We start from the raw sequence: 22,081 nt of genomic DNA, 5'->3' as shown, positions 1-22,081 counted from the left end.
AAAGCGCTGATCCTGATACCCTGCCCTAGGTCTATCCCACGCTGCAGGCATCCAATGGTACTATTCGCCACGGACCTGGAAACGAAAACGGCGCCAATACGCTCAGTCGGCCGCCGTTGCCCACTACCCGGGTGGAGATGGCGCCATCCCCAGACCCAGTCACTACCTCGGCCATGTCTGGGAGCGAAAGGTCAGAACCAACGAGCTCCCCAAACGGGACCTGGAACAGCCAGGTTCCCAACACCGTTACAGAGCAAGCGGAAGATTATGCAGCCCTCAAAGAAGGACAATGAGGCCACACACATCTGTGGCTCTGCCCACCACTAGGCAGTGGCAAAGGCCCTGAGTCCTGGCAAGGTGAGCGAACCAAGCCCACCCCGCTAGCAGGGGGTGCAGCACCGCCATCAGATGACTAGGACCCCATCCGGTTGCTCTGGTATTAGCGTCCTAGCATACCTGTACTGCTACCTCAGTACTGACCATGACTGAACCATGAATGCAATCTACCCAATCCTGGCGCACGTCCGTAAAATGTAACGAATGTAAGTCACTGAACCAAGGTGTCATGATACAAACTGTAAAAAAAATTGTTTTTTTCTTCCTTTCTTCCTTTCTTTGTACTTGCAATGTGTCTGATCCTGTATGTTAATGTAACGGGCCAGCTGCATGATCTCGCTGTGGGGGGGGGGAACAGACATGGATCACACCCAAAGCCCACTGGAACCACCACTGCATCATCGAATCATCCAAATTGGTAACCACTACTCAACGTTGTGGCAAAAGGACTTGGGGGTTAGCAGGGAGAGAGCCAAGCCAAAACACAGCCAAGGTGCAAGGCTATTGGCATTTAAGTCTGGGTAGAGCTAAGACAGAGCACATTAAAGATAATTGGCACAAAGGACTTGGGGGAGAGTGATGTTATATATGCAGACTATAGATATATTTTCTGTGTAGTCACGGTATAGTTGTATAAGATGGAGACTTGTTTACCTGATGTACTATCAATAAGATTTACACTGTGTGGCACCACTAGAGGGTGCAACTGGTGGAGACCGGGGTTTCCTGCCCTGGTGGCAGGAGCTGTATAAAAGGGGAGCCACCATGTGGCTGCATCACTCTGGAGTTACGAATAAAGGACCAAGGTCACTATAGTTTGAGTACAACACATTGCCTCGTGGAATCATTCATAGGCACATCACAGACATAATAAAAACCTCTTCCTCCACTTTAACACTCTTATTTCAGCTGCCCCTGTACCACCTGATAGACACTCATGAATTTTAGCCTTTACCTAATTCACTAAAACGTGTTGTAGGAAAACCTTGCGCATAATGTGCATGAGTGCATTCCTGAATTTAAAGTGTTCACCTCCTACATGGAGCAAGCTGTGAGCTGATTCCAATGTACTAGCTAAGAATTAGATAGTGTTAGTGAGGATGTGGACTTGGTGAGGATGTGCCACATTCCCAACAGAGGCTGAGGTGAAGAATGCCCATGGCTTTAGAGTCATAGGGCACAGAACCTTGTACTTGTCTGAAAAGAAGGATGCGGGCTCTGAAGTTAGTCTCCGAGGATGTGCGCCAACTGACAGATGTAATAGGTGTGACTATACAGCTTATAGCCCTCAGTCGTGCAACATAGAAACATAGAACACAAAAACATAGAAAATAGGTGCAGGAGTAGGCCTTCGAGCCTGCACCACCATCAATAAGATCATGGCTGATCATTCACCTCAGTACCCTTTTCCTGCTTTCTCTCCATACCTCTTGATCCCTTTAGCTGTAAGGGCCATATCTAACTCCCTCTTGAATATATCCAACGAACTGGCATCAACAACTCTCTGCGGTAGAGAATTCCACAGGTTAACAACCCTCTGAGTGAAGAAGTTTCTCCTCATCTCAGTCCTAAATGACCTACCCCTTATCCTTAGACTGTGTCCCCTGGTTCAGGACTTCACCAACATTGGGAACCTTCTTCCTGCATCTAACCTGTCCCGTCCCGTGAGAATTTTGTATGTTTCCATGAGATCCCCTCTCATCCTTCTAAACTCCAGTGAATACAGACCCAGTCGATCCAGTCTCTCCTCATATGTCAGTCCTGCCATCCCAGGAATCAGTCTGGTGAACCTTCGCTGCACTCCCTCAATAGCAAGAACGTCCTTCCTCAGATTAGGAGACCAAAACTGAACACAATATTCCAGGTGAGGCCTCACCAAGGTCCTGTACAACTGCAGTAAGACCTCCCTGCTCCTATATTCGAATCCCCTAGCTATTAAGGCCAACATACCATTTGCCATCTTCACCGCCTGCTGTACCTGCATGCCAACTTTCAATGACTGATGTACCATGACACCCAGGTTTCGTTGCACCTCCCCTTTTCCTAATCTGCCGCCATTCAGATAATATTCTGCCTTTGTGTTTTTGCCACTAAAGTGGATAACCTCACATTTATCCACATTATACTGCATATGCCATGCATTTGTCCACTCACCTCACCTGTTCAAGTCATCTTGCATTCTCTTAGCATCCTCCTCACAGCTCACACCGCCACCCAGCTTAGTGTCATCTGCAAACTTGGAGATATTACACTCAATTCCTTCATCTAAATCATCAATGTATATTGTAAATAGCTGGGGTGCCAGCACTGAGTCCTGTGGCACCCCACTAGTCACTGCCTGCCATTCTGAAATGGACCCATTTATCCCGACTCTCTGCTTCCTGTCTGCCAACCAGTTCTCTATTCACGTCAGTATATTACCCCCATTTCATGTGCTTTAATTTTGCACACCAATCTCTTGTGTGGGACCTTGTCAAAAGCCTTTTGAAAGTCCAACTACACCACATCCACTGGTTCTCCCTTGTCCACTCTACTAGTTACATCCTCAAAAAATTTTAGAAGATTTGTCAAGCATGATTTCCCTTTCATAAATCCATGCTGACTTGGATCGATCCTGTCATTGCTTTTCAAATGCGCTGCTATTTCATCTTTAATAATTGATTCCAACATTTTCCCCACTACTGATGTTAGGCTAACCACTCTATAATTACCCGTTTTCTCTCTCCCTCCTTTTTTAAAAAGTGGTGTTACATTTGCTACCCTCCAGTCCATAGGAACTGATCCAGAGTCAATAGACTGTTGGAAAATGATCACTGATGCATCCACTATTTCTAGGGCCACTTCCTTAAGACTATCAGGCCCCGGGGATTTATCGGCCTTCAATCCCATCGATTTCCCTAACACAATTTCCCGACCAATAAGGATTTCCTTCAGTTCCTCCTTCTCGCTAGACCCTCGCTCCCCTAGTATTTCCGGAAGGTTATTTGTGTCTTCCTTCGTGAAAACAGAACCAAAGTATTTGTTCAACTGGTCTGCCATTTCTTTGTTCCCCATTATAAATTCACCTGATTCTGACTGCAAGGGACCTACGTTTGTCTTCACTAATCTTTTTCTCTTCACATATCTATAGAAGCTTTTGCAGTGAGTTTTTATGTTCCCAGCAAGCTTCCTCTCATACTTATTTTCCCCCTCTTAATTAAACCCTTCATCCTCCTATGCTGAATTCTAAATTTCTCCCAGTCCTCAGGTTTGCTGCTTTTTCTGGCCAATTTATATGCCTCTTCCTTGGATTTAACACTATTCTTAAGTTCCCTTGTCAGCCACGGTTGAGCCACCTTCCCCATTTCATTATTACTCCAGGCAGGGGTGTACAATTGTTAAAGTCCATCCATGTGATCTTTAAATGTTTGCCATTGTCTATCCACCGTCAACCCTTTAAGTATCATTCGCCAGTCTACTCTAGCCAATTCATGTCTCATACCATTGAAGTTACCTTTCCTTAAGTTCAGGATCCTAGGCCCCAAGTTTCCACATGATTTGCTCCTGATTTTTAGGAGCAACTGGTGTAGAACGGAGTATCTTAGAAATCGGAATTCTCGTCATTTAGTTTGCTCCAGTTCTAGTCAGTTAGAACAGTTTCACTTTGGAACAGAATTTTTTTTCAAACTGTTTTCAAAGTTTCGTCAGTGAAAACTTACTCCAAACCAACTTAGAATGGAGTAAGTGAAGATTTTTGTACGCTCGAAAAAACCTTGTCTACACTTCAGAAAATCAGGCGTAGGTTACAAATCAGGCGTAGGGAATGGGGGGGGGCGGTTTAAAGGGAAGGTTACAAACATTAAACACTTCAGTTTTACAAATAAAGAGCCATCATCAATAATAAATGATAAATACATCAATAAATATGAAAACTTAGTCTTTCCTGAAACTGTGCTTCCCCTGCGTGCAAAATATGCCTTTCTTTGTCCTATTCTAGTGCTTCTCCTGGGAGTAATCTGAGGGCCAGTATTGTGAGAGGTGGTTGGCTGCTCATGTTCTGCAAAAGGGTAACAGGACTGAGGTAGCATTCCTCTGATGGCAACTTGCTCCTGGGAGGAAGCCGTTGCTGGCTGAATCTGTAGAACTTGTTCCTGCACAGCCTAGTGTTCCATCCTATGTAGAGCTCTGAAGGGGAAGACTGAAGAGGTGACAGCATCAGTCAGGTAGACTACTGCTGTCGCCATTCCACTGGACCCTGGAACTATATCCCTACTGATTAGTGGGGCAGCCATCAGATCCAGAGGGGTCGCAGCCTCCATCCTAGCCACCAGGGTCTGGAAGCTGATTTGCAGGTGAATTGTGCTCTATGCCCCCTGCAGCAGTTACTGAGTGACAGTCATCATGGCCTTGATATTAATCCCACCATGACAGGTAGGAGAGGGTCGGGAAGGACGGCGGGTTCAAGAATTGCGCGCGGGACCACCAACTTTTTCATCAGGGCATCCAAGTGTCCTACCATGACAGGGCAGGACACTTAACTAACATATTTAACATATTTAAATAGAGCTCCCTTAAATTGGGAGCCTTATTTAAAATTCACTGCTGCTGCACGGCTTTTCCAGCAGTCGGGAAACCCAGCAGTGAAAGAGAGGCGGGATCTGCCGGCTTCACAAGATAAGTGCCTTTCTCAGCTCCTCCCATCCCTCAAGGAAGTCTTGAGGGCTGGGTTTTCTGCTCTTTTATACCTTGTTTCGCGCCCAAGCGGGGTGGTAAATACTGTTTCTGGGCATGAAAGGGGGAGGTCAGGATTTAGCGCCTGGCTGGATTTTTCGCAAATGGCTTTCCGCCCACCCTCCGTTCCCTCCGCTGGCCTGCGAGATTCCACCCTGGCACTGCATTGCTGTGTGCCACTAGGGCCAGGAGTCTCCGACTCCTCAAACCCCAGGAAGTCAAGTCATCCCCAGATGAACTTAGTCCCGATGGGGAAACTAGTGGGTTGTGATGCTCTGCCGGAGCAATCTCCTCCCCTAACTCGTCATCTCCACCATGGCCTAACGTGGAGGCCTCCCTCGAGGGATACTGTGCCTATGGTTGGTCATCAGGAAGTTGAAAACAACAGAGGAGTGGTTAGCAGCAGAGGAGGGGGCAGGGTGACATAAGGAAGATGGCATTGCACATGTTCACTTGAAGGGCCGCCGAAACTCTATAATATCTCTCAATGCAGTATCTTGAGTCGCACCATCCATGTACATACCCACACTACCCGAAAGGGGCTCAGCATCGCCCCCATCAACTGCCCAAACTGGGACTCAAATAAGGGCCGAGTCTCGTTCCTCCACATCCGTCAACGGGATTGGTTGAGGCGGACCCCCGCCTATCTGCAGCTGCTCCCTTGTATTATGGGAGTGTTTGGACTGCAAAGAGAAAAATAGGAAGGGTTCGGACAGGGTTTCTCTGCTGTTGTGGCACATATGCCTACCAAAGTACAATAGGTGATACTGTGTGAATGTTATTGTTGCTTCCGTTCAATCTGTTTGGATGTTGCATGTGCTTCGTCAATATTTATTCGCAGTTTTGAGGCATCTAACATGGGGGCTGTAAGGGATCTTTCAGAAAGGCACAGCAGCAGCTATATTGCAAGGGTTGATATAAATGATAGAATTAATGTGCATGGATCATTAAAAGTAAGCCAAAGTAAACCTTCAGCTTCATTATGCATTGTGAAAGCCACCCCACAGAGTGTTGAGAGGGACCATATGCATGACAAACTTCACATTGTATGATATTAATGTTAGAAGTCATGGAGGCATACATAGATGCAAATGGTACTCACCCAGATGCCCGTCGTAAAGTCGTTGAACTTTTTTCGACTCTGTGTGCCAGTCCTGGGCACAGTGTCTGCAGCAGACATCTCCTGCTCTATCTTCCTCCATATTCGCTTAAACACAGGAGGGAGTTGTCTGGCTCCCCCAGCAAGATGGAGTGAGGCCTGCCTCCTCTCCACTACGTAAACTAAGGCCTTACTTGCCTCAAGGCTGAAGCGCTTGGCACGCTGCCTACCCTCCTGTTCCTCCATCTCAGCAGAAGTGGCTCACGCGTGTGGTTTATATGCGCATGCACGCAGGAAGCTGCCACGCCCTGCATTAGCGTTTGCGACTGGAAAAGATGATAAAAAATACACTGTGCATGCGCAAAATGGTCTTCAACGCCAAAAGTTTTGGTTCGGGCGCACAAAGTCAGTCGTGCAACGCCAATGTTCCTCCAGATGACTTTTTTGCAAAACTTCCAGTCGAAGGCGCGAAGCAGTTTCAGGCGCAAACTTTTACGCTACCCCGTCCGCGCTCCTCCCCCCCCCACCCATGCCGACCCCGGCCTCTCTCTTTCCCCTCCGCCCCCACCCATGCCAATCCCAGCCTCTCTCTACCCCTTGCCAATCGCGGTCCCTCATTCTCCCCGTCCTTCAGATGAGATGTTAAATCGAGGCCCCGTCTGCCGTAAAAGATCCATGGCACTATTTCAAACAAGAGCAGGGAAAATATCCCCGCTGTCATGGCCAATGTTTATCCCTCAATCAACATCACTAAAAACAACAGATCATCTGGTCATTATCACTTGCTGTTTGTGGGAGCTTGCTGTGCACAAATTGGCTGCTGCGTTTCCTACATTACAACAGTGACTAAATTTGAAAAAGTAGTCCATTAGTTGTAAAGTGCTTTGGAACATCCGGTGGTCGTGAAATGTGCTTTCTTTTCTTTCCTGCTGATCACGGCATCTCTTCCCCCCCCCTTCTGATCGCAACCTCTTTCTCCCCCTTGACGATCATTGACCTCACCCCCTACTAACCCCATTTGTTCGCCAACCGTTGACCTCCTCCCCCCAGTCTTGTTCGTCCTTGACTGCTTCAGGCATGTGTAAAGGATGCTTCTTGGTTGTCCTTACCCAATATGCTGGGTGGCACAGTTCTGGTCGCTTGCCTGCCATTTTGGGACCTTAGATGGCCATGTAGCGCCTGAAAAATGGGCGCTATGCAACCCAATTTCTAGGCCTGCAACTCTTCTCATTGTGGTGTCATATTACATATTTTTCCATAGAATACAATCTCTTAAATAATAGTACATCTTAAATATTTCAGACTTTTAAATAGTTTTATGAGGATCTTATAATTATATTTAAATACAATTTTATGAGGAACATATTTGTTCTTGGAACATAATCTCTTAAATAATAGAGCATCTTAAATATTTTGAACTTTTAAATACAGTTTTATGAGGAGCTTATAATTATATTTAAATACAATTTTATGAGGAACATATCATTCAGTCAGGTGGAATTAGTCAAAGGAAGGAATGAAAATGAAATGATATAAGTGCTTTAAAAAAAACTAAAGAACAGATGAGTAAATTGAATGGTGCACATAAAAGGGGATAAAGAGAAACAGTCTTATAAAACCAAAGAAATATAACATCGCTCTGAAGTCGTCAGCGATCAGGTTTGATCACTCCTTTGAGTGCCATATTCAGTACATTGTTGTAATGGGTCTTTGAAATAAGGTGTGTTCTGGGACCAATCCACCTAATCCTATACTCTCTGAGGCCAATTAGTGTATGCCTTGCTCAACTCCGAGGAGCAGTGATTACTGAAGCATGACAGCTGTAGTCTTCAGGGAGTTGTGTAATGTGCTTGAAAGCATCATGTTCTGTTCCTCAATCTATTGTGTTGTGTTTAAGTCATCCATGGGGGGAAGAAATGATGAAGTGCCACTTTCTATTTTTATTCAGGAGCAACAACATATTAAAATTACAAATTATGATACCTTTGATAAATATCATGAGATTCCTGCAGCATGTCAACATTCTAAAGTGCAAAGACATTTTATATTATATAGTGAACATAAAATTTATTTCAATAAAATTAGTGTGATAATACTTCAGTTGTTGATATCCATATGTAAACATTATGCAACAAGAAAACTGGATTTCCCCAAGAACCATTGAGGGCACCAAGATGGACCCAAAACTGAAAAAATAAAGCACAAAGCTAAAATTGTATTATTAGCACCAGAGAGCGATTTGGTGCTGTTTTCTGATTATTGATAATATTGTATATTGCAATACCATCAAGTAGAAAAAAGTTGCTTTGACATTACTATTCATTTAGGAGTATTAGTGCTGAGTCACACTTTCTGATGTGGGCTTAACTCAGTATTAGTGGGTGGATCCAGTCAATTTAAGTGAATCTGTCATGTTCCAATATTAGTAAGAGTTTAAATTATGCATGGTCTAGGTGACACTTAAACCAGGCTAATGTATCTTGCTGGTTTTGTCATATAGTAGAATTCCCAATGCACAATATATGTACATTATTGATGCATTACCACACATCATCAAACATTACTAATGCATATTAGCAACATTGCTGGTTTTTGTCAGTATCAAACTAAAAATATTTGAATTCTAATTGAACACTAAAGGAATTTTAGCATTCATACATTTTTGTGTAAAACATAATGTATATCTCAGTATGGGACAATGCCGCTACATCCATCTGTGAGATGTAAAAGGTCAAAAGGTGCCACATCTTAGAGAATCCTAACGGAGGTCATTTTGGAGGGAACCACTAGCTGGAATCCAAAGTGAAAGGACTGGCAGAAGGAAAAAAACAACGTGACACAGAAATGATAAAATAATGGCCCGGATTTTGCGGTCAGAGGCGAAGGAACTGTCATATATGTATACACTGTGTATATACTATGCTGGTACCACTAGAGGGTGCAACTGTGGGAGGCCCAGGCAGGAGCTGTATAAAAGGCTGGTCACCACATTGCTGCCTCACTGCAGTTACAATAAAGAGACTAAGGTCACAGCAGTTCAAGCACAGCACTAGGCTTCGTGGAGTTATTCTACAGATAAGTAGAGACATATTAGGAACAACACCCGCTGTTCACCTTGCTGACAGCTGCACAAAAAGTTTTCTCGGGCTTTTGACTTACTCTAGTCCGGTGTCTAATCCAGTGCAGCGCCCTGTACAGGGCATCTATGGCACCTGTGAGTCGGGCAAGAAAAAGCAAGACTCTTCAACCAATCGGATTGAAGAATCCTCACTGAGACAGGCAGAGTCTAAACCGGGAAGTATGAAATAGGAAGTATAAAATAGACTTAAATCATGTACAGAAAGCAAAGTAAAATTGGGAAAGACACAGGATTAAGAGAGAGAAATAAAAGAGACAGATAGGAAAAGTTTTTTAAAAATTACATTTTTTTAAATCTCCAAATGATTTCACTTCTGAAGGAATGAGACTCCACACTTGTGAAATTCAATTTTCAGGGCCAAGAGAGTTCATTTGGCAGTAATTATCACTTATCACGTCATTAAAAATTCACTTACTCCTGAATGCATCAGTGCTAACTTTTTCTAGCATCTTTAGTGGGGAACTAGTGGGTAAGTACCACGAGTTCACACCATTGCATTGATTTCTGTGCCGAGTCTATCAACAAGGACTGTTACAGCGCATCCTGTGGAGGAGCGGAGTTTCTCTGACAGCAACTTCCGCATTTGCAAATTTAGCTGCACATTTGCAGACGCCAGAAATTGCTGTCCAATTTACTCCGTTAGCCTCACCGTTTTTCCTACCGCAAAATCCAGACCAATAGTTTATTCAAATCAGCTGATAAATTGTAGAAATAAATATTCCTGCGCTGTCTCCACGCATATACACATAGGCCGGGATTTTGCCTACCTGGGTGGATCCGGTATGGGCGGTGTCCATGACGAGTTGCAGCCCCGTTGCTGGTTCCATCCCACTGTTGAAAGTGAACTTACCTTAATTTGGTCTATTAAGCCCGCCCATTGCGTTACCCGGCCCAATTAGATGGAGCGGGTCTGGTGACGTCTTCATGATGCATTTTCAGCCGGGATCCTTAAAGGGACCATGGCCACATTAGATTTTAAGTGTAATCTAACATAGTGCTGTCAATGCACTACAGCATGGGAGTGCTGCAAACACTAACAATGACTGCGCAGAGGCAGAGGGCTGCATCTAGGTTCTCCGATGTCTCCCTCCATATGCTTATGGAGGGAATCTCAGCAGACAGGGAGGTCCTCTTCCCTTCCGATGGGCAGAAGAGACCTCCCCAGGAGACCAAGACAGCCTGGTTGCAGATGGCAGAGAAGGTCTCAAGCAAGGATTCGGGTAGGAGGACCTGGGTGCCGTGCCGCAACCGTTTCAATGATCTCATTGGATCAGGAAACATTAGTACAAAGCCGCACTCAGTTGCATCCTACTGTACCTCTCGTCACATCCCCATCGCTCTGCCTTCCCAACTCTACTCCTGCACACCCTTACTCACACCAACATATCTTGCACCTCCAGCCATTCCCCTCTATCTAACTGATCACATCCCCATCTCACTAGCCATCCCTCATGCTCACCCTCATCCTAGTGCAATCATATCAACTAACAACACATACGGGTGGCCACGAGGGTGTTTTATCCAGTGTTTATGTAAAGTTTCTGATGCCAACGTGATAAGCTTTTTAAAAATATTTTAAGAAGTAGGTAAAAAAAGAAGAAACTTGCATTTAAAGCGCTTCATAGCCAATGAAGTGCATTTGAAGTAGTCACTGTTGTAATTTAGACAAAAATTTATGGGAGTGCTGTTTGTGGAAACTTGCTGTGCACATAATGACTAGTTTGGTAGTGTTGGTTAAATGCTGGCCAAGACAATGGGAGAAGTCCCTTGCTGTCTTTGAAAAATGCCACAGAATCTTTTCCAAAAGAAAAATACTGCAGATGCTGGAATCTGAAATAAGAACAGAAAATGCTGGAAATCTCAGCGGGTCAAGCAGCATCTGTGGAGAGAATCTTTTATGTCTGCCTGACAATGTAATATAACGCAGGGAAATACTGCAACCAATTTGTACACAGCAAGGTCTCGCAAACAATAATGAGAGAGATAATCTTCTTTAGTGATGTTGGTTGAGGGATAAATTATTGGCCAGGACACTGGGAGATAACTCCCATGTTCTTCTTCGAATAGTGCCGTGGAATATTTTATGTCCTTTTAAGAGGGGATACAGGGCCTCGTTTAACATCTGATCCGAAAGAAGGCACTTCAATCAGAAGCAGCCCTTCCTCAGTACTGCACTAAGTTTCAGCCAAGCCCAGGTAACTCGGTTCTATTTGCAGTTATATTTCTTATTTGCCAGTTTGTCCTGTTTGCATTTAGTGAAATTGGTAGGTGGAGAAGTGTTCTTCTTGGTGCTGTTGCCTCACTGGTGAATACATTCTAAATCAAGCCCAAGATCTGTTCATATCCAGCAACTTCAGATATATGCAAATTAATAGGAACATTGATTTTATATACAGTTCCTGAGGCTACATGGTACACGCTGCTGAAGCTCCTGAAGACAAATGGTTTGAATGCCCCGGTATAGGAGGACCATACTGAGATTTAATATTATAAGAATCTAAGTGAGAAGGCTAGACCGCACAGCTGTTAAGACCTAGATACAAATACCTCTTGAGGTAATTATTGTCTGCTTGATCTGATGGCTCTTAAAGGTACTAAAATTGCATGAATTGAAACAGTCAAAATTAATTGATAACACAAAATAGTCACTAAGTATGGTGCTAATAGGTGATAATATTGCACGGAAGGACGTGTGCGAAATGAAATAGTCTATCTGATACAGTATAGAGTTACTGTTCTGAACCAAAGTTTTTGCAGTGAAATTGAAGTCCACTGTAGCACTGTATCGGTGGCATGGAGTAACAACAACAACTTGCATACAAAGTTTCAAAATTGGCTGAATTCCCATTTCCAAAATTCAACATAAGGCCAAAATGCAGGTGCGCAAGAAAGCTGGCGCACCTATGATTTTTTAGTGGCACTTACTGCTGTGTTGCTGATGTTGTCGGAAGAGCCATTTTGAGGATTTTTCTAAGTTCCAGAGGAAATGAGTCATAATGGGGCCATAAGCTAAAAGTCAGGCTGAGTGGCTGAAAATAGGTCGGACAGAGACTCCGCCGCTGTCGATCAGTGGTGAAGTAGTGGTGACGTCACAGCGCATGTTAAAGGGGAGAGATTTTGTCATTTTTAATCTTCAGCCACTGGGCCACCAGGGAGAGTTTCAACCGGGCAAGAATTATTAGATGGTGGCTGCGGCAGTGGGCCCTCCCCTTTAAGGGCCGCTGCGCTGCCGGGCCGCGCTCACTCTTCAGAGGGTGCACCAACAGAAAAACCATGCGGCGGGGGATCGACGAGTTCAGTTGAATATCGATCGGTAAGTTTTTCTTTTATTTAAAAACGGTGGTGCACTAACTGATGACTCGCTTTCGGTGGTCATCATAATCGGGCGGTATGGCGTCCAGGTCGAAAATGGGCGCCGCAAACGGGCAGTAACAGGTCTCTCTGAGACCCTCAATTTTGGCCCCATAATCTTTATGGTTTGTTTCCAAACTTGTCAAAATTGGAGCAAGTTAACCCAGTTTATCTGGCTGCTGCTTAAATGCAAGCCACTTTGTGAAGCATATTACTCATGGCATTACAGTGTTGTGTGACGAATGGTAGCTTGCATGTATACCGTAAAATATGCAAATATTTTAGATGAGTCAATGTAGTTGGACTGTGCTTCCAGAATAACATAGCATCTGTTTTCTGTATTTGCAACATTTAGAGAAATTAGTTCAGCACAGCTGGAGTATGAGTATGTCAGTTGTGTAATGTAAAGTTGATGCAGAAGTTGAACCTGAATTTTCAGATAGAGCTTTCAGAAATTGCAGTTCCATTCCGAATTTAGTTTTCAGTTTATCAATGAGTCGCTTATGATCGCTTTTATGTTTATCAAAATGAAGCGCGTTTTAAATTGACAGTCAAAATGTTGGTTATTTATTTTTCCCTCTAGCCTTTTCCGTTAATATTTCAAAATGCTAGTTGGGCTATATTAGTATTGTTGGTGATATATGATCATGTGGAACACTGTGTGCATTCTGCTGGACAACAGGCAGTTATTCACTGATCTATACCATGAAACAAATATAAGAACATAAGAGCATAAGAAATAGGAGCAGGAGAAGGCCATTTGGTCCCTCGAGCCTTCTCCGCCATTCATTAAGATCATGGCTGATCTGATCATGGACTCAGCTCCACTTCCCTGCCCGCTCCCCATAACCCTTTACTCCCTTGTCGCTCAAAAATCTGTCTATCTCCGCCTTAAATATATTCACTGACCCAGCCTCCACAGTTCTTTGGAGAATTCCATAGATTTACAACCCTCTGAGAGAAGAAATTTCTCCTCAGTTTTAAATGGGCGGTCCCTTACTCTATGACGATGTCCCCTAGTTTTAGTTTCCCCTATGAGTGGAAATATCCTCTCTGCATCCACCTTGTCGAGCCCCCTCATTATCTTATAAGTTTCAATAAGATCACCTCTCATTCTTCTGAACTCCAATGTGTATAGGCACAACCTACTCAACCTACCCTCATAAGTCAACCCCCTCATCTCCGGAATCAACTTAGTGAACCTTCTCTGAACAGCCTCCAATGCAAGTATATCCTTCCTTAAATACGGAGACCAAAACTATACACAGTACTCCAGGTGTGGCCTCACCAATACCCTGTACAGTTGTAGCAGGACTTCTCTGCTTTTATACTCTATCCCCCTTGCAATAAAGACCAACATTCCATTTTCCTTCCTGATTATTTGCTGTACTTGCATACTAACTTTTTGTGTTTCATGCACAAGGACCCCCAGGTCTCTCTGTACTGCAGCACTTTGCAATTTTTCTCCATTTAAATTATAATTTGCTTTTCTATTATTTCTGCCAAAGTGGATAACCTCACATTTTCCCACATTATGGGCCCAAGTTTCCACATGATTCGCGCCTGATTTTTAGGAGCAACTGGTGGAGAACAGACTATTTTAGAAATCGCAATTCTCCACATTTTTTTTTCTGCAGTTCTAGTCAGGTAGAACAGTTCTAGTTTAGAACAGAATTTTTTCTTCAAAAGGGGGCGTGTCCGGCCACTGACTCCTGATTTGAAAGTTTCCACAATGAAAATGTACTCCAAACTAAAGTAGAATGGCGCCAGTGAAGATTTTTGTAGAACTGAAAAAACCTGTTCTACATATTAAAAAATCAGGCGCAGGTTACAAATTAGGCGCCCAGAACGAGGTGGGGGGGGAAGGGAACTCATTAAATTTGACAATAAATCCTTATTTATACTTCTACAAATATTATACAAATAAATCCAACCTGAATAAACATTTATAAGCCAAGAAAAGATTAAATAAACCATCTTCCTACCTGTGTGAAAGTGCTACAGCCAGGGAGAATTCTGCAGCTGTTCGTGCCGCTGAGCGAGAGAGGGTGGGAGAGAGAGAGGGAGAGAGGGGAGGGAGGGAGAGAGAGGGGGGGAGAGAGAGGGAGGGGGGGGGAGAGAGAGGGAGGGGGGGGAGAGAGAGGGAGGGGGGGAGAGAGAGGGAGGGGGGGAGAGAGGGGGGGTGTCGGGGGAGCGGGTGTCGGGTCGGGGGGGGGGAGCGGGTGTCGGGTCGGGGGGGGAGCGGGCCTCGGGTCGGGGAGCGGGACTCGGGTCGGGGCGGGGGGGAGAGCGGGTCTCGGGTCTCTGTCGGGGTGGGGGGAGCGGGTCTCGGGTGTCGGGTCGGGGCGGGGGGGGAGCGGGTCTCGGGTCGGGTCGGGGCGGGGGGGGGGAGAGCGGGTGTCGGGTCGGGGCGGGGGGGGAGCGGGTCTCGGGTCGGGGCCGGGGGGGGGAGAGCGGGTGTCGGGTCGGGGCGGGCGGGGGGGAGCGGGTGTCGGGTCTCGGTCAGGGCGGGGGGGGAGCGGGTGTCGGGTCGGGTCTGGTCGGCGGGGGGGGGGGGGGTGAGCGGGTGTCGGGTCGGGTCTGGTCGGGGGGGGGGGGGCGAGTGTCGGGTCTGGTCGGGCGGGGAGCAGGAGCTGGCCGTGGGAGGAGCCTCATTCACGCAGCCCCAGTGAGGCCATTCAGCCAGGGCTAGGGGCTGCGTGCTTCGGGCCCCTCCCACAGTTCGGCGCCTGGAGCTACTGCACTTGCGTGCCGACTGTAGCGCGCATGTGCAGAGGTCCCGGCACTGTTTTCAGCGCAGGGACCTGGCTCCGCCCCCCCCACAGCTCGTGCCGGCTGCGCCGAGTGCCACAGGACCTGTAAGTCGGTGGAGACTACCGAGGATGTTTTTAGGCGCCGTTTTAGGCGCGAAAAACGGGCGCCCAGCTCAGAGGGGCGCCCGTTTTTTTTCTTGTGGAAACTTGGGCCCAAAACTCCATCTGCCAAATTTTTGCCCACTCACTTAGCCTGTCTATATCCCTTTGCAGATTTTTTGTGTCCTCCTCACCCATCTTTGCATCATCAGCAAACTTGGCTACATTACACTCGGTCCCTTCATCCAAGTCATTAATATAGATTGTAAATAGTTGAGAACCCAGCACCAATCCCTGCGGCACCCCACTAGTCACCATTTACCAACCGGAAAAAGACCCATTTATCCCGACTCTCTGTTTTCTGTTAGTTAGCCAATCCTCTATCCATGCTAATATATTACCCCCAACCCTGTGAGTTTTTATCTTGTGCAGTAACCTCTTATGTAGCACCTTATCAAATGCCTTCTGGAAATCCAAATACTCCGCATCCACTGGTTCCCCCTTATCCACCCTGCTCGTTACACCCTCGAAGAACTCCAGCAAATTTGTCAAACATGATTTCTCTTTCATAAAACTAAGTTGCATGAAACTCAGTCTTTTCTGTCTCTCGTGATGCCATGATTCGCTATTTATAGTGAAATTATAATCTGTACTTGTAGATGGATTTATGATTTTGGTTTAAAGAATGAACAACATAATTTTAGTTTTATATCTAATGCACATCTGTGAAATTTCAAATTGTCTTAAGTATAATAAAAAAGGAAGTAAGGCAGTAATTTCCTGCTGACCTAGAACTGGAAATTAGCGAGCAGCTCTCAAACTACAAAGTTGCAAGTTTGCAAGCACCTCCAAATTCCCTCAGCAACAACAATTCTGATGGGTTTAGACAAGTTAGATGCAGGAAGAATGTTCCCAATGTTGGGGAAGTCCAGAACCAGGGGTCACAGTCTAAGGATAAGGGGTAAGCCATTTAGGACCGAGATGAGGAGAAACTTCTTCACCCAGAGAGTGGTGAACCTGTGGAATTCTCTACCACAGAAAGTTGTTGAGGCCAATTCACTAAATATATTCAAAAAGGAGTTAGATGTAGTCCTTACTACTAGGGGGATCAAGGGTTATGGCGAGAAAGCAGGAATGGGGTACTGAAGTTGCATGTTCAACCATAAACTCATTGAATTGCGGTGCAGGCTCGAAGGGCTGAATGGCCTACTCCTGCACCTATTTTCTATGTTTCTATGTAAGTTACCTCTAATTGACCCCGTAATTAGATTTGGTAGCGTTAAAATAGAAAGTTAATCTCAGTTCCATATAAAAGAACAGAATAATTGATTGTGCATTACATTTTATAATACTCCTGCTGTTATAAAACAGCATATAATTAGACTTGACTACACAACACCACAGGATATCCATTACTGTATTTAAAATAATATAGTTTTGCTCCATAATCGCTTAGCAGGCAACCACGCTGGGTGGTTGGTACTAAGCTGTACAGGTCAGAAATTTCCAGACTGCATCACTAGTCTGTGCTGAGTTATATGGGGCCCAAGTTTCGGCCCGCGCCTAAAACGGCGCAGCCCGGACCTGGACGCTTGTTTTTCACGCCACAAAGTGCGCCTAAAAAAAACTCACCTATTCTCCGGCTCCCTGCAGGTCCTCTGGAGCTGGGTGCGGCGCAGCATGAGCTGTGGGGGGCAGAGCCAGGTCCCTGCGCTGAAAACAGTGCCGGGACCTCTGCACATGCTACAGTGGGCGCGCATGTGCAGTAACTCCATGTGCCCAAACCTGTGGGAAGGGCCCAGAACACACAGCCCCTATCCCTGACTGAATGGCTTCACTGGGGCTGCGTGGATAATGCTCACCTCCCACCTGACGGGACTGGACCCGACTTGACTCCTGCTCCCTTGCTCCCTGGACCAGACCGGACCCCTGCTCTCCCCCGCCCCGGCGACCCGACCTCCGCTCCCCCGGCGCCCCGACCTCCACTCCCTCCCCCGGCGACCCGACCTCCGCTCCCCCCCGGCGAACCGACCTCCACTGCCCCCCCCCCCGGTGACCCAACCTCCGCTCCCCCCCCCGACCCGACCTCCGCACTCCTCCCCCCCCCACCTGGCAACCCGACTTCCCTCCCCGACCTCTGCGACTCCCCGCCCCCCCTCCCCCCGGCAACCCGACCTCCGCGACTCCCCCCCCGACCTCCGCGACTCTCCCCATGACCTCCGCGACTCCTCCCCCCAACCTCCGCGACTCCCCCCCCGACCTCCGCGACTCTATTCAACCCCCCCCGACCTCCGCGACTCTCCCCCCCGTCCTCCGCGACTCTCTCTCCCCCCCAACCTCCACGACTCTCTTCCCCCCCTGACCTCCGCGACTCTCCCCCCTCCGACCTCCGCGACTCTCTCCCCCCAGACATCCGCGACTCTATCCACCCCTCCCGACCTCCGCGACTCTCCCCCCCAACCTCCGCGACTCTCCCCCCCGACCTCTGCGACTCTCCCCCCCGCAACGCTCCCCCCCCACCTCTGCGACTCTCTCCCCCCGACCTCCGCGACTCCCCCTCCCCCCGACCTCCGCGACTCCCCCTCCCCCCGACCTCCGCGACTCCCCCCCCACCCCCGACCTCCACGACTCTCTCCCCCCGCCCTCCGCAACTCTTCCCCCCCCCCCCCCGACCTCGGCGACTCTCCCCCTCCCCCCCGACCTCCGCGACCCCCCCCGACATCCCCCACCCCCCCACCTCCGTGATCCCCCCCGGACCCGGGACCCGACGCCACCTACCTGTAAATCCAGTCCGAAGTCTTGGGCCTGGCCATTCAGCCTCCTTCTCTCCCTCCCTCGCCTTCCCTCCCTCCCCTCTCCTTCCCTCCCTCCCCTCTCCTTCCCTCCCCTCCCCTCCCCCCCTCCCCCCTTCTCCTCCCCCCCTCCCTTCTCCTCCTCCTCCTCCTCCTCCCCCTCCCCTCTCCTCTTCTCCTCCTCCTCCTCTCCTCCCCCCCACCTTCTCCTCTCCCCTCCCTTCTCTTCCTCCTCCTCCCCCTCCCCTCTCCTCTTCTCCTCTCCTCCCGCCCCTCCTCCCACCCCCCTCCCCGCCCACCCCCCACCTCCCCCTCCACCCCCCTCTACCTCCCTCCTCCTTCCTCCCCCTCTCCCCCCCCACCCCCTTCTCCCCCTCCCCCACCCCTCTCCCCTCGCTGTCAGAAACACAGACACTGACAGACAGTGAGTGAGAGACACACACACAGACAGACAGAGAGATAGAGACACTGACAGAGACACACTGGGGGGGCCGACCCATCGCGCTGTTGGAGGACTCCCGGTGCTGCAGTCGGTAAGTAGAAAATGTTTTATTTATTGATTTTTGAATTTTTTTATTATTAATTTTTTTTGATTGATTTATTGGTTGATTTAATGATGTATTTATCATTTATTATTGATGATGGCTTTTTATTTGTAAAACTGAAGTGTTTAATGTTTGTAAACTTCCCTTTAAACCCCCCCACCCACCCCATTCCATACACCTGATTTGTAACCTACGCTTGATTTTCTAAGTGTAGACAAGGTTTTTCTGAGCGTACAAAAATCTACATTTACTCCATTCTAAGTTAGTTTGGAGTATGTTTTCACTGCCTGAACTTTCAAAACGGGCGTAAGTGGCTGGACACGCCCCCTTTTGAAAAAAAAATCTGTTCCAAACTGAAACTGTTCTAACTGACTAGAACTCGAGCAAACTAAATGCCGAGAATTGCAATTTCTAAGATACTCCATTCTAAACCAGTTACTCCAAAAAAACAGGAGCAACTCAGGCCGAAACTTGGCCCCATGATGTCAGTGGGGACAGCAGTTTGCTCTGATTAGCCTTGGTGCTTCTGGGATAAGAAGGTAAGGTTGCTGTGACCTCTACTGGAAAGCATGTGTGTTTGCGAAACATCATGTAAGGACAAGATTGTGTTTGATTCGGATACTGTCAATACTCGAGAAGTCTGACGATACTCAGTTTCCAGGCTCACGAGTTCTGAATAACCAGTTGGACCAAGTACCCAATGAACCATATCACAGAAAGAATCGGCAGTTTCAGGAGAAGATGAGAGGGAACTAGAGATAAAATGATGCACTACTAATGATCTTTGTGCATTTCCTTTCAGCCAAATTACGCTCTAAACCACATAAACCGAAAGTTGACCCTGGAGCCAAAAGTGACCATCAATTCACGAATTGTGGTGATTGGTTCATCGGAGGTTGCGATCTCCTTCTTAGAAACATTGGTTTTCTGGTAATATAATTCTGCATTTGTTCCGGTTGTGATAATTGTACATTGGATAATAATGGTAGAAATCTACTATTGTAATAAAGCCTAAAACTGCAAGAACATAGCTTGAATACTAGTTGAACCTTTTCATTAAATTTTTCCCTTACTCTCACTTGCAGGCATTTTAGTTATTTTCAATTTTTATACCTTTTCTTTCTTCTTTTCTTGAACGTACTAACTTTTGCTGGGTTACAATTCCAGGGGTGGTGTCAGCTCTCCAATACCTCAGTCAAGTGACCATTCTTCATCTATGGCTCTAGATAATGGCCCTGAAATTGCGGTCGGATGCCTCCGACCACAAAAATATTTACAAATGGACCTGGTGGTCCCGGAGGAACAAAGACTTCTGCTCCGAGGCCTCGATGCACAGCCCAGTGCAGAGGTCCACGTATTCCAGGAGTGTATGTGCATTCTGGGATCACGTGGGCCGGACCAACCAATGAAACTGGCGTATCCCCATTCATAGTAATGGTGAGTTCTATGAATGGGGATACCCCCAAAAACACAAAACATTTAAAATCAATAAGAAAAACACTTCACATATTTAAAATTAATTGAAATTGAATTTAATTAAATGTTTTAGACAAAAATGTATTAAACATTTTTTTATATGTTTTAATAGGGGTAAAAAATAAACTTACCTTAATCGACAGGGTTTTTAATATAAAAATTATTGATAACATTTTATTTTTCTATCTTTTTAAACTCTTAGGGCTAGAATTTCACCGACTTTGCGACCGGGTTTTCACACCACGATATGACCCTCCGCGGCGAAAACTCGGTCGGCGGAATCTTCGGGCACCTTTTTGCAGCGTCGCTTCCACGTACTGCCAGGGAGAGGTGCGCCGACATGCAACGCCATGGATTGCGTTGCCGTCATAATTTTGGCACTCTCCGCCAAATTTTGACAGATCGCAAGTTCCGGGTTTAGGCGCATGCACAGTGCACGCTAAACCTGGAACTTGCGGGGCATCTACGGCCATGTGCGCACATTGTACACACCCGCAGAGGCCACGATTTCAGGCCCAATGGGTGTTGCCATATTTGTTGACTTTGAACAGCATCATGTTGAGTCTGATCCTGTTTGTGCACCTGCAGCACTAGATAGTGATCAGTGATAAAAACTTGCCAGACAATTTCTTCCCCCACTCCTTTAGCCAAGCCAGCTGAGACCATTGTACACCTCCAACCACTACCCCTGAGAACAGTTAACTAAGCGCACACTGACCTGCACCCGGGTCCTGTGGTCTGTCTGACTTAGTGCCCAGAGCTATCAACATTAGACAACTCTGTAAAATGTTCAGTCATGTGATACCAATTCATGATAAAAGCATAAATATGGCTGCATGGAATGGGAAGGTGATATTAATTAATTCTTCTTCATTCCTGTTTCTTATCCCATTTAGTCTTTTTCTCTTCTTCTTTTCACAACCCATCTTGTTGGATTTTCAAGTATTTTCTTCTGCTTTTACTGGTTGGAGACTGAGAGAAAGCCCTAACAGACACTTATGGTGTTATAATTATCCTAGCATTCATCGAAACATTGGAAACTTTTATTAAAACTACAGTATGTAGTTTTAATAGAAGACTTTAGGGAAGTGACTCCTTTACGCCCCACAGGGGAGACTGCTCCACGAGCCGTGAGGCTGGCATGGGCGGATGTCAATGCCAGCTTCATAGTGTAAGCGGTTTTGATCCTAGCCCAATGGCTAGATGGACAGTTCAAATCGCCCCCGCCTTACGAGAATTCTATACCCGGGGATTATTATTCAGAGTGTAAATGGAATAAGTCACGGTCAGGAATGCTTTGGTGAAAAATCGCACTTATTTATTTGGTCTAACATGCACTGGCTAAAACATGCACTACTAAACAAAATCATTGTCTCTGTGGAGAATAAGATCCAGGTTAAACCAACATACAGTACAACACTGGGGACCGGTGACATGCAGTAATTTCCTTGTTGCTATGGTGGAGTCTAACTCCCCCCTACCAGCGAATTACCCAGTCGCATGAAGCTCCCTCCCCAGAATAGCTCGAAAAAGCTTCACGTCCAAGAAAACTCTGAGCCCTTTACAACTCACACAGCTCGCCTGGCGCTCTGTTTACCGGCTTGGGACACTCACGACCATGCTCACCAGTTGGTCTCAATTGCTCAGCTGATCCTTCTTCTTGTTACGTCGGTCTTGGTGGAGCGATAGAGGGGGGGGGGGGGGGACGCTCGAACGCTGGAGAACTCTCCAGAACGCTAGAGAATGGTGGAAAAGAGTCTATCTTTAAAGGAGTCCTGCTG

At 46.7% G+C, this 22,081-nt stretch overlaps 1 protein-coding gene across 1 annotated transcript in view; it reads left to right on the top strand.

Moving 5' to 3' along the window:
- cfap61 (cilia and flagella associated protein 61) overlaps positions 1 to 22,081 on the top strand; it is a 445,137-nt gene that overhangs the window by 197,826 nt on the left and 225,230 nt on the right. The window contains exon 17 of the mRNA XM_070889895.1: positions 19,627 to 19,754. Coding sequence (XP_070745996.1) covers positions 19,627 to 19,754 — 128 coding nt within the window. The remainder of the gene's footprint in view (positions 1 to 19,626; positions 19,755 to 22,081) is intronic.

This window comes from Pristiophorus japonicus, chromosome 9 (genome assembly GCF_044704955.1).
Source record: "Pristiophorus japonicus isolate sPriJap1 chromosome 9, sPriJap1.hap1, whole genome shotgun sequence".
NCBI classification, from domain to species: Eukaryota; Metazoa; Chordata; class Chondrichthyes; family Pristiophoridae; genus Pristiophorus; species Pristiophorus japonicus.
Note: the sequence above shows the minus strand (reverse complement) of the source record. Positions and strands in the feature narration are given on the sequence as shown.